The following is a 14474-nucleotide window of genomic DNA, read 5'->3' as shown; positions in this document are numbered from 1 at the left end:
AATATTTCAGAGCGGAAGTCTTTGTTGCGCATGCAATACAACTAAATCATTGCAAAAATTAATTACGTATTTAGTATACAGAATTTTTTCTATTTTTCAACTTGATAATAATGAAATTAGTTTATAATTTTTTTTTAACGATTCAATACATATTCCGAAATGGAATGTTTCCCTTTATTTATTACACGTTATTGTTCGTGATATCACATACTATGAGGTCCGCGGAATATTTATCAAATAAGCAGACAATAGTAGCAGTGGGCCGTTTATTACCAACTCAAAGGGAACTGTTTGTTTGCGAACGTTTTGCATTACACACAAATATTGTTGGAACGGGAAGCTTTGCAAATCATCGTTTATGGAACTGATATTGGAAACGAACGTAAAATTTTGTTACCCTTTGTTGCAAAATCAACATTAGTACGATTTATTAAAATGCTAATTTCAAATACTTACGGAAAACGTTCATGATAAAAGAATTTCAAATCGAAAACGTCTTCAATTGAAAGGGATCGGTTGGGAATTCGTGAATGAACAATTTAGAAATCATCGAATTCTTTAGAGGCCGCTTGAAGAGGAGTGAAAATTAACTGGATCCTAACGGTCGCCCGAGGTTTTCAAGATCCACTAACCTAAGGGCGGAATGTTCGGCCATTTTCCACCATTAACTCCAAATTATTGCTTTGAGAGGGTCCTTTTATTTTTGAGCGGTGTGAGCTAAGAGCTGCCAAATACGTTGTTTAAAATGCTTATATTTCGTCATGTATTCGAAGAATGGATGGATTTGTAAACATACATGAATCAGTACAGGTATTTATTAAACATTTTTTAATAAATATTTTAATACACGACAGTATTACCAAAAAATACAATCTTCAAGGGAAAACAACTGTCGCCTTTAAGAAAATTTCATGCGGAAAATGAGTAAATTTTTTCATTATACAAAATTACTTGTCTCTCGTGACTAAACACGGAGGAAAACAAAGAAAAAAAAATACAGAATAAATAAGCACCAACCTCTCGATATAATAAAGTTAGTTAAATGAACTCAAGTTTCACGTGAGCTTATAAAATTCTGCCGAGATGTTTCTCGCTCATTTACAACGAAGTTTTGAATTTATGCCTGAATAGCTGTTTGGAACGAAACAATGTGTCGGCTGTAATAAAATTAAGCGGCCGTACAAAGTTGGGAACAGTGATATATTGCGTTACAACTGAACGTCGGAGTTTTATATGTGACTTTCAAAACGTTTAAAAGATGTTAGTTGCTTGACTTGGCTCACTTTTTGCCAATTAGTTTGACTTCGAACTGAGGTTATTGGTATAAGTAAGGGCGTAGAGTCTAACTCTAATAGTTTCAAGTTAGGTAGAATCTAAAAGGATTGTTTTGTGGTTCATGGCGCATCATCCATATACACGGATGCAATAAAATCAGAACATTTCAACTACCGAAGCAAGGTAGTCCTAATATGTTAGCCTCGGTTGCGAATTTTGTTGCGGTACGACTGCAATACTGAGGTCTCCGGTTCGATCCTCGGGTCGGGCAAAAATGATATTGAGTTTTTCTATACAGTATTAGCCCGGAGTCTAGTATTTGTGCCCGATACGGTGAAAGGCCCGCCCTCATCATACCACGGGACGGAATACCACCGCCTTCTTCGAACAATAAAAGACGTGAGTGTATATAAAGAAACAAAAATATTTATAAGTACTGATTTTGATACTCAGCTTATACTAGAATTGGAGAGAACAATGAAGCATTAATAAAATCTTATTTATAAATTCAAAGGCACCTGCACATAAAATAAAAAGAAATATTAGAATAAAATGTGAAGCAAACATACTTTTTTGGATTAAGCCGTAAGTGATGCGTATTTGGAAACCAAAGACCTCAAACATTATTTAATACTACGCGCAAAGGTCAAAATGTGAAGCAATGCAAATTTTATGGATAAAATAAAGGGCGTATTACCATAGTAAAGAGCATTTCACCAAATTCAATACAGGAGAAAGGTTAAATTAAATGTATTGAACCGAGTCTGGAGTTCATTTGGTAGGCTTTTAGTGGTGATTTCTGCGTATCTCTCTTGGACTTCTTGAGATACTGTTTTAAATGTTGTTTTGTTATTATCTTCATCTCATCAGACTACAACTGTCCACTGCTGAACACAGGCCTCCCCTATTATCTTGAACGTGCAAAAATATATGTTTTTTTTTAATTTGATATCGTTGTTACTTTGTGTATTTTTTTGGAAATCTATCAGTCCATATTGATAATAAAGCGAAGTTAATACTTGTCATAATATATTAAGTACGGAGATATATTTTATTAATTTTGTATTTCAAGATTGCTTAGGAAATTGTAATAAATTTTGAACAAGCAAACCTTTTAATTTTAGTCATATTAATATCAATTCCATAAACTTCTCCAGTTTAATAATATTAACTGCTAAATCTTACCCATTGAATATTAGTATATTAATATAAATGAATCACAAGGTATTACGAGGAGCGTTATTGTTAATGAACAGGTCGGTAATATTGAAAATTATAGCACGTATATGAAAGGGGCTTACCGACTTTGTCTACAGGCAACACGGACGGTTTTTATGTTTACGGCTAAAGTAATATGATTATGACGATGGCCGTCGGAAAATAATTTTTGTACGTCGCCTTTATGAAGGTAAACGATTTATTTGACATTTATTTTCTAAATTATAATTTCTTTATCTCTTTGTGTTGCTCTATTTGATTCCGGTTTTTATGTTGAGTTAGTTTTTATTACACTCATGATAATGTTTGAATGTGGACTTTTGCCAAAATATTTGTCTGAATTATTAGGTAATTTATTTTTCATTTTTGTTAATATGTTGGCATATTTTTTTATGATTAAATATTATGATGTCTCCTGTATAGACCACTCTTTGATCATATTCTTGGTTACACGTACAATTATTATATTTTAGCCCTACTTTAGTTTGATAAACTAGTCAAGGCATCAAGCCAGTAATATACTTTATTGACCCAGTGGCGGCCTTAATCGACAGTGGGGACATACGGAAAGCAAAAAAAAAACGACGCGTGGTCTCGGCGGTGTAGAATAAAGTTCCTCAGTTTTAATAGGTTCATCGGTAGTATTGTCAAAAAGGTCCCAAGGTATCGCGCGAGGCCCCTGTAAGTGCGAGGTCCCGGGCGGTTGCCCGGTTCACGTCTTCCTAATACCGCCACTGGTTACAACATACTTTCATTCTCTTTACAAACGGTCCAAACCGCAAATAGAATTAAGTTGCGTCCCGAATACTCAACACTGTCCATATTTGCAAATATTACTTCCAAACGCTCTAACATTTGCTTCGACACAGCAGTCGTTTCAGTTACAACAGAAATTTAATTCGATGAATTCCAAGCTTAAATGCTTTGCTATGGTTCCGGGAACAATCGTAACTTGGACGGGTCTTCCATGACGCTGTGTATAATAAAATCTTTCGCGACGTAATCAACTGAGGTCATTAGTACAATCATTAAATGTAAGGTTAAGACAGTTGGGAGTCTTAACGTCTTTTATAAGGGCCCAAATGGTATTCGCAAATGTCGCCAGGCTGTCGTTTTATTGTCATTATGCTGACGTTAAACTTTAGGTTTAAAGGTTTAGCACTTTTGAATTGTAGAACCGTAAAACTGTGCATGTTAAGATATTTCTTTGGCGCTACTAAAATGTGCTGTATGATAACCTGGTGAGAGTTTTATGAGAATTGTGGGGAAAATAATAAAAATAAGTGATATCTATTCGTAAGATGATTTAACAAAATTACCTAGTGCGAACTTGACGCCGGTCCACGCGGTGCGTACATAGTGGAAGAGTCGGCGGTAGAGTGGGCGGTGGCGGCGGCGGCGTGCGGGCGCCTCCGCGTCGGGCACGGGCGAGGGCGCGGGCTCTGCCGCCCCGCCCGCACCCGCTCGACCCTCCACCGACGACGCCGTGGCGTTCTGCACCCAGCTTTACTCGAAACGCGCCCGCGCCGCTAATGAATCCGCACCATTATGCCACACGTTACGTACGTACACATGCACCACATCACATACACAAACGTCCATTGACTGTCGACGGATTATTCACTTTTCATCGCTAGTGTTTATTCAGAGGTGCTGACGGAGCGCCATCGAGAGTGACACGAGGCTATCGTAAATGACAAACTAACGCTTTGAGCGCGTCCGTGTCGGCCTTTCCGAATTAATATTTAATAATTCAAAGGGCATTCGTAATGGATCGTGACGTAGTGAAACGTGTTTAGGGGACACAGCGGTGTTTGTTCCACAATCTTAGCGAATTTCCACTAATTGAAAATTCCACTCGGTTTCACACAAAGCAGCGGTGCATAGCGTGCTGTTGTTTTATGTGTAGTTTTCCTCTTGTTAAGTTTTTCAATAAGCGTTAGGAACGGAGAAAGCCGGAAATCTGCGAACAAAGAAACAACAATTGTTAGTCCTGTTAGTGGCGAGTGACAAGGCGAATTAGTTTTTGTTAGGAAAACGTTAACTAGTTTTGTCGTTCAATATTGAGCAGCAAACTGCGTTATTGCCTTTTCTCGTTTAATTTAAAGTGTTGCGCGCTTGTGAACGCTTTTTCATATTTATAATGAAAAATATTTGTATTAATTTTTAATTTACTGTACCTATAGATAGTACAGTAAAGTTTATAGCCAACCTTTATTATGACAGATTTTTCTGAAACATTGATGTGATCTGAAAAAGATGTTTTTGTATAATGTTTTGGTGTTTTATTTTTACGGGTAGTTTCGTGGCCCGGTCTTAAAGCGAGAAGTCCAACGTTTATGACGTGCATAATTCAAAATTATAATATATCTCTACGCTGTTTGTTTGGAAGAAAAATATGAATCATAAAAACGTATAGTAATTATTATTCATGCAATTTGTTCTTTATTTTTGAATATATTCTTACGTAACTTAAATTAATCGCTAAGGGGTGATGATTTCTGGCACGTTGCTGTCTTAGAAGAAATAATTAATAACTAGAATAATAATGGAAATATCAATTTGTAAAGACGACATGCGGGCGTCGTTCACTTATTGTAACGGAATTGTGCTATTTTTATTACCTTTTCACTAGTGCAAGCGATAAGTTCACTTTTATCTTAATCGAATTAACTACCATTCAGGTCGTGGCAGAGCACAAAATATGAAGAAATAAATTATGATTTTTATTTATTGTACTTCACTAACCCCATATCCATGTGTTGCTTGCGGCTTCGCTTTTGCGGGAAGCTTTTCCCGGTACAAAAGTCCCTAAATCTCTGTAGGCCATATAATTAAAAATTAGATTAAAAGATTCAATTACTTCTTATGAGAGCAATTTACCGGGTTAAAAGTAGCCTAATCTTTAATCTTCTCTAAAGCCCTAATTCAGGACATCGTATATCCGTGCGGCTAATTTAATGCAAAATCGTTCAGCTGTTTCTGCCTTTATTTCTCACAAATATTTTCATAAATTTTCGCATTTATAGCATAAGGTATAGCATTTATAATAGTAGGATAGGATAAGATTAGATAGTTAAATATCACCCAAATAAAAAAATCCGAAAGTATCGTATCACATTCAAAAATAGTTCCTTACAACAAACTGTTCAAAAACTTTCAAATTCTGTTCTAGTTGTTGAATAAAGATGGCCGCTATTTATATTTGATTTGCATTAGAATTGAGGCGTCGCGTCACCGGGCGGTGTTCATGCAAATGCGACGCGAAAACTCCGCCACGTACGCCCTGAACGTAATTGTTGTTTAATTGCTTTTTCACCGCGGTAGATGTCCCGTGATGGAGGCAGATTTTATTAGTAAAATCGTAACCATTACAAGCCCGGAATATTGGAACTATTTTTAGATGTTTCATATTGGCGCTTGGATATTGGTTTTTTTGAGTGTCAGGAGTTTTCAATTTGGCCGGTTAATGGTAGGTTTGACTCTACTAGTTGAGATTGTATATAGCTGGTTTAATGTTAAAAAGTTTTAGATATAAAACTTTACATCAATTGCAGGGGAATCAATATAAGCTATATTATAAAAAATATATACTATCCATTGCCTTATAAAAGCGTAATATGACATCTGTACAGAATTAATTAATTGACGTAACATTGTACATTTGTTTGTATTTTGACCTCAATTAGAATTTTAATTTAAGTAATAAGCTGTCGACCTAATTTCTTCATTTAGGAATTAACCGATGTCTGTTACGTTAGAAGTGAATAATTTAATTATATTTGAGTGTGATAATATTTGGCAGAAGTAACGACTTTTTTTTTAATATTTATCGTTCATGTAGGTTTTTATCGTTCGTGATATGTAATAGTTCATTAAATAGCAGTGAACAAATATTTTTAGATAAGAATTAATTTATTATTCTCATTAAGCGGGCAATTTCGCAAGACATCTTACGTAATAGGAAGAGCGTTGAAAATGCAAAGTGGCTACACCGTGCTACGTCTACTACGTGTAGCCTACGGCGTAGAGGGCTGTGTAGCGTCGTAGTAGACTTGTGACTGGCTTGATTATAATTATTATCACAGTTATAATATTACAATTAAATTAAAATTATATCAAGATACTAGTTAAGGATACTTGTCGGTTATGCCCAATCTTTGTATATTAGTTAATCGTGATTTCAAATGGATAGCATAACAATTTTTGTAGTTGTCAAAATATGGCAATAGTTGACTTTGAGAGTTTTTTTTTTTTTATGAAACTTTTTAACGTATGAGAAATGTGACATGGACTATGATTTCATCCTCTCAGCATCCTTGTTTCAGACGCCGTCTTGGATCAAGGCGGAATATGCCTATCCCAAGAACTAACAAAGGCGTACACCAAATATTTCTTCGACTAAGATAAAATGGCTTCTAGACTCCTGGCTCTCTATAAAGCAAAATCTATAAAGTTAAAGCGAGTTTTAGAAAATATGATATTGCCTACGAGTGTAATATAAATCACGGCGTCAAGAACTCAGTCCACTACCGACCAGTCTCAGTTTTATATCTATGGGGACAATAGGCCCGTCCGAGAGCCATACAAACACTTTTATCCTTACCAAAGTGCAAACAAATATCAACCTTATTCCAACTTAATAAGAGCTTTCCGGGAAGTGTAGCAAAAGTTGTAGGTTTATAAATTAGACCATGCGTCACTGTCAAGCTGGAACGGGTACAGACGCGAGAGGATGCCTCTTAATAACCTGTGAAATGAACGTTTGATGACCACTCGGAATACAGAAGTTTCCCTGCTTCTGCAATAATTGCTAAGTTTTATATAAATTAGTGGAATTAAACTTGCTTGATTTATGCATAGAGGAAGCGTAATTGGCCTGTCTGGGAAATTGTATCTTAGTTATTATGTCCGTTGTGATTTAAAGTTTGTAATGGAAGTGTTCTGTTATATAAAGTTTATGGTTAATAAAGTTTTCTATTTCTCCCGTAAAATGAGGAAATGTAATTCGTGGTGACGATGTTGATGATGATCCAAATTCGAATACATAGTTTGCAGATAAGTAAAGTGTTTGAGGAATAATCGGAGGACCTGGGCGAACAACGAAACGCAACTTCACAATCAGACTTATATTCGTAGACTGGCGTGATCATACGGTCCGCTCAAACTTGTAACAAATTACCCTCAATTTACCATTATTCAAATCAATACACACACCACCAGAATGCCGTACTACATCTTATCCCTATTTATTTTACTCTAATTTATTAATAACTTATGCTTTCATATTCGAAAGTAGGTGGAAGTCTGAACCACAACTAATTCTTTTGGAATCAAATAATTCACACAAATAAGTGATCTGTAACTAAACGTCACTAATCACCTCCTCATACTTGAGATAGCAAGTCCGGTGCTATTAAACGAATAATATATGTAATAATTTTTTTTTGTGTCGCCAATGGTTACTTTAAGAACAAAAGAAAGCAAACACTGAAATCCAACTACCCAGTTACAAACAACCTCCACTAACATAAAATATTACATCGGACATAATTTACACTAAAGGTTTACACAGTTAAGATCACAAGCTATTTGTGACATTATTTCTCATCTAAGAAACTAATCTAATAAATGGAAGGTCACATCAAAGATAAGAAATTGAAACATTGAGCTATCATAGAAAAACGTACCAATGATGGACGAATATAACTTTACGTACAAAAACACGACTCGCTGTCATGTACATTCACATCGATTGATAGCCTACTTCATATTTTAGAGATCCGTATGTGTAAAACCATATATTATTATTTTATCGTTTTAATTCAGTTAATAATCAGGTGTGTTTTAAAAAAAAACATTGTTATCATCGGAATATGCACAATCTCGTTGCCATGCCACTAATTTGATATAAATATATGCATTTAAATAGGTCTCAAATAGTGTTTTTTTTATATATATATTTTGCAAAATCCACTTATATTTAGACACTCGCATCTAGCCTTTTTTTTACAAATTAATATTGAATCCAATATTCTCCAAGTAATGATTAACTAGTTACTCTTAAAGACTCGCTGCTATTGTTCGGATACAATAGTATGACTAGGGCCTTTCATGTGTCAGTGAACTGAAACTCTTGAGCAGGGTTGTCACAAGCAACAGACAACTCAAGTCGAGTGTGATCAAGTGGCGTCACTAGACTCTGTCGCGCACAGCCCTTAACACTGGCTAACAATGCGTGTAACTTCGTAGAATGGAGGACGACGTGATAGGGAACACCCGAGAAAATCTTTGTTGATTTGAGAATCTATTTTATTGTGATTGGAGCTTTATGAAAGTATATTTTAGGCTTAAATGACTTAATTTTGTTATTAACTTTTTAATATTTATCAATTATATTATGATCAATGAAATAAAATAAATTAAATCATGCTTGATCAATTTCGTAAGAAGAAATTTTTATAGTTCATAAACGTAGGAAGCTTACTTGATAATAATAAAGGCCCGGTTTGACAATATTTTTTTGCGATTTTGTGCGATGTTTATCATCATATAAATAATTTATTATTTCTAAAAAAATCAACCTAACAAAAAATATCATCGTCAGAGACTATTACATTATAAGAATAACTCTCGACATTGAGAAAACTTAGCTGTTTTATATGTTAATCGCTGCAATTCAACTTAAGAGTTCCTGAATAGTAAAATCACTTTTCAGCCAGTTACGGAAGTAGTTGGCACCGACAGGTTTCTGAATAGTTCCCTTGTGTAAATCGGATCAATTTACATTCACCGGAAGTATTACACCCTTCGCCATCACAAATTAGTAAAGAGACTTATATCTATATTTATATATAAAGCTACAGAGTTTGATTGTTTGTTTGAATGCGCTAGTCACAAGAATGACTTAACCCGTTTTGTTGGTTTTTTACTAATAGGAAACTACATTATTCCTGATTGCTATAGGCTACTTCATATGCCAAAAAAAAACATTTTTGCGTGAGCGGCAGGAAAAAGCTAGTAAACTATAAGTCTTGCCCGGGACTATGCCAGAGATATCAGAAAAAAATAACCCATTTCATACGAAGAGCAAAATCAATCTCTTTATAGTTCTCTGTCGAGATAGCTTTAACAATACCGTGGTTAACATAATAATTAAATCGCACTATACAAAGATATTAAAAACTTTAAAAAAAAATCAGACATTTTCACTAACTGGTATTATATATAACACCTAAATAATATTTTAAATTTTAAATGCTAATTGGCAAAACTGTACAACAAAGAACTGTGTAACAGGATAAAGTGTAAAATAGCCCAGAATTTACAGAAAAGGTTATTCATATAACACCTAGGAATTTCAAGGCACGAACGATAATTGGACAAAGGTAAAAAACCCTTTGATAAAAATCTAGCGACAAAAAATACCACTTTATTACTTCTCTTTTAGAAAAGCAATTCAAACTTGAACCTATAGTTTGCCTTGGAATTACTTTATTAGTTAATTAAGTATTCGTTTATAAAATGGATTGTTATACCTCTGGCCTATTATTTAGCTTAAAAACCTACTTTTTAAATCGGATTTGTTAGGGGCTTCTTAATTTTATGTACTAAAATAATTTTTTTATGTGATGTCATTTCACAGGAAAATTTACGGAAAATAATATTCATCGAATATTTTCTTGACCAATTAGACTAATTAATACACAGAAAAGAAAATAATTTTATTTATAATATAGAAAATAGATCAGAAAATAACATTAACAAGATGTATATCCTATCATCACTAAAATTCTTAATCGACGACAAGTATATATAAAATCACCTTAACTTAAAATTTCTTTACATAAGATATAATGTCTGTGAGAAAAATGATGACACATAGGTATATAAGTAAAAGATATCAACGTAAGGGTACGCGCAAGGAACATTCATTCCAAAAGATAAGAACCAGAAAAAATAGAACGCAATAAATATTCTCAGCAGATAGTGAATTGAAGAAAATTATGGAAAGTAGCCCTTCCATGTAAAAATAAAGGTTTTGCTAAGAATTCAGTTTTCAATCTAGAATTACAATTGTTTTTAGGTAGATTTTGTATCGTTTACTTTTCGAATGACCTTATACCTTAGTCCATCCAGTGACCATGAAGGCTGCGGTCTTCAACAACGTTGAGAATAAATTAAAATATAAAAAAATACGATAAAATACAAAACGAAGTTTAATTTCGTTATTTCACATTCGTATAAACATAAGAAGTCATTACTCAGTGTTTCAACTAAAGTTATATGATTTCATTACATTTACATCTTCTGCCTTATTGTTAAATATTGTGGGTATTATAACACTTGTTGTGATTACACAAGATTTTGTTTCGCTTTCTTTGACGCTAAATTTAATTCAAGAAAATTATATAGAGCAATTAGTATAAACTCACACTTTTATTAGTTAGACAGTTAATACGTCGCAAGCATTAAGGTGTATGGAGGGTTAATATATGTATTACAAGGTTCATTCTGATTTTTAGTTTATATAAGCGACTTTATCTAAGTAATAATTAAATATATTTATATACCTTTATGTATAAGTGCAACTATGTTCGCCTACGTGATGAATAAAGATTATTTTTTTTTTATTTAATTTTTGTAATACATAGAATTTTGTTATTACACATCTGAATGTTTCATTATTTTGTGACAACACGTGGTTTACCAGCATTTACTAGAATATAATAGAGGAAGAGATAGCCCGATACTTCCATTACGCCCCCGTATTTACTCACAATATTTCAAATATGATTAACTGCTTTATTTTTCAACATATTTTGTTACTGATTCCACAGAATATTTTTTTTTTTTTATTTGTTTGGAACAAAAAACAACTGTACAAATGACTCATAAATCTAATTATCTTATTAAATAAGAACAAATTCTTTTCGTATTATTTTCTGTTATATATAAAATGATGTATAAACTTAAACATGGCAAACTACTTTATTAGTGTGAAATAAAGCTATTATGTTTTTTTGTGGAAGATCCAGTGTAAAGGCTTGGTACTTAATATTAAGTAAGTGGAGTCACAGATATGAATCTATTGTTGTATATTATGCTTCATGAGTACTAAGTAATCGAATCTGGATGAATTGCCGGTCATTATTAATAATAATGGACGAGGGAAAGGTTGTGTAGTGACAGCGTTAATTAGTTTTGTAATAATTCTTGGGCAATACAATAAATCGAAAGTAACGCATAATGCTCCACGTCAAGTTGTTAAAGATGACTGTAGCCTCATTACACAAATTGGCTACATCTCACTACTCAGTCACTTTTTGATTCTAAATATATATGTGTACATTAAATTTCTTCAGTGTTATTGTCGGGCTACTTGAAAATAATTAATAGTTGCGTGGGTGTCGTCGTTGTATTGTGTGCGCGGTATGAGTAACGTACTAAGGCCTCGGGTTTAAATTCCGGGAGGAGTAATGCGATTATAGGTTTTTCTGCTCACTCAGCTCGGAGTCTTGAATTGTACCCGGTAAATTAGAATAGGCTCGCCCCATTATTTGTGACTGAACACAGCTGGCTAAATGTGAATATGTTATATCTGTGCCTACTCTGACCAGGGAGAAAGCTGTGATGCTACATGCATATGTATTGAGTCAATTTATTGTGCAGGTCAGTGACATCTACCTAAACACCATAAACTAGATTCTTAACTTTTAACGCGAAACGTTATGAATATAAAGAACTGATTACAAATTTCATTTAATATTAGTAATTTGTATGAGTTGTAATTTAAATGCTGCATTGTACAGTACAGTACTAGTGGAAAGATTAATATCAGCTAATTTAACTTTGCTATTATAAAAACTGTAAATTACTACAGTCTAGACTGTAACGTCAGAAACCCGTTTAGTTTCAGCATAGAAAATATCAGCGCAACAATGCACAACTTTTTGTATATCATTGCATATTTTCATATTACTTTGTTTTTCGAACTCCTTGCGCCTCTCCTTAATTTGAGAAGTATTTTTTTATACCGCCCGACAAATGACTATACGCACAAATGACTATATGCACATGATGGTAACTGCAGTGGGGAGCAATAGAATGTCGACTGACGAGAGCAACGATTACCCGGCAGTCAGCACAATTATGCCGGCCTGTTAAAACCGGATATACACAGGCTGATCTCGGAACGCGACACATTTACGTGGACCACTATAGCTGGTTTTAACACCTTGTGTACGGTGGTCACTATTCAGGCGAAAACAAAATAGATCCTACGCTGGAATGGATGTTGTTCGTAGACAGTAATCATTGCTTATATTTGAGAGATCTGTTTTTGCAGTGAAACTTTGTTTACGTCTTGAATATGGCGGGTATGTCGGAGTTGCCGGCCAATTTGCTTTATAAACTCTTTCGCTCTAAAAAACAAACTTTATAGTTCACTTCCATTATCGGACACTTTAACAAGTGAACGAAGCCTGAAGTTAATTATCAAGTTAACGTTCACTCACAAAGGGAAAAAAATTCTGAAGATACTTCAACAACTTTTACATATAATAGTACGTAGAATTTCATTCAATTTCATTGGAAGTGAAATAAAGAATAACAAACTGGTCCTGGTGTGCTACACTCGGATAGACATTTAAGTAATTTAACGTTTGGGGATCATACTGTTATAAATACAGACACACTCACGCCTTCCATCCCCGAAGGGGTAGGCAAACTCGCAACAGGTTCAACCACTTTCCGCCGTTTGTATTCCTTCCCATGATGTGATAGACGACCTATGATATGATAGACGGCGAGCCTATCGCCATATCGCCCACAAATTCCATAGCCCGAGCTGATACGAGAAGAAAAACCCAATATCACTTCACCCGATCCGGCGATCGAACCAGAGACCACAGCACTACAGCCGTAATAATAAAACCCTTCGAGGAAGTCTGGTATTCATTTTCCTAGTTTTAGTTATTTTTATAAATAATTTTAAAAATCCCTGTATTTTTGTATTAGTCACTTACATTCAAGACAGCTGTAGCTCATTTGGATGATTTATGTGACCTGAAACAATAAGAGGCCATTGAATAAATTATTTGCTTATTACTATGATAGCTATGTGCCCACACACACAAGCACATCAAGTATCTATCAAGAGGTTTTCAGAAGAGCAACCAGGGCATCCACTTTTCTTACTAGTTATCTTACAGAAAGTAAAATTGAACTTGGTGAATATTCAAAATCTATATATATAAGAGCAAAATTTTTTAAAATCTTGGAATCACATTTTCTCTGAAACTGTTGCGCCATAAACATCATAGTTAACGACTACACTTTAGGTATTATGATACCACTTTGCACATCACTCATTATCCAAAATGTATAATAAACGCATGCCACGGAGCATCGGTGTCAACACAGCGTACAGCGTTCCAATTTAGCGAGTAACAATTTTGTATAAAAGTATCTGAAAACTCAGGTTTTGTATTGGCTGGTAAGAAGTAATTTGGTTTCACTAATTATGATTGTTAAGTGACCTGTAAAATACGTTTAATTCTAAAAAAAAACATGAGTACGTTGCATTTTATTTTGCAAATAAAGGATGACAGAGATGTCTCGCTCCTCATGTTAAGAAGTGCAGAACGAAATCGTGGCTCCATTGGTATTGCGTAAGAGAGTGGTGATTTTTTTGCAATGGATCTGCCATCAGGGCCCTTTGTTAATGCTATACTATTTACTCAAGCTAAATAACAGCAACAAACCGGCAATAGAATGAGGATGGGAAATAAGGAGGGAACGGTGGGGGAAAGGAAAAAGGATCCCAGAATGGGAGGAGGGGAAATGGGTGGAAAATGATTCCGGTCCTATTTAGGCCCAATGTATTAATACAAACAAGAGGCATATACACTAAACTGTGTGCCTCGGCCCGCAACGAATGTCCCTCCATGTATGGGCGTGAATTTGGTATGAGGTCTAAG

General features: G+C 34.5%; 1 protein-coding gene across 3 annotated transcripts in view; it reads right to left on the bottom strand.

The window, feature by feature from the left end:
- LOC115440830 (Kv channel-interacting protein 4) overlaps positions 1–14474 on the bottom strand; it is a 224145-nt gene that overhangs the window by 119181 nt on the left and 90490 nt on the right. For all 3 annotated transcript variants that reach the window (XM_030165315.2, XM_030165314.2, XM_037440316.1), the window contains one exon: positions 13521–13560. In XM_030165315.2, coding sequence (XP_030021175.1) covers positions 13521–13542 — 22 coding nt within the window. In that variant the 5' untranslated portion in view covers positions 13543–13560. The remainder of the gene's footprint in view (positions 1–13520; positions 13561–14474) is intronic.

This window comes from Manduca sexta, chromosome 19 (assembly GCF_014839805.1).
Source record: "Manduca sexta isolate Smith_Timp_Sample1 chromosome 19, JHU_Msex_v1.0, whole genome shotgun sequence".
Classification (NCBI taxonomy): Eukaryota; Metazoa; Arthropoda; class Insecta; order Lepidoptera; family Sphingidae; genus Manduca; species Manduca sexta.
This window is presented reverse-complemented; position numbering and strand designations above follow the sequence as displayed.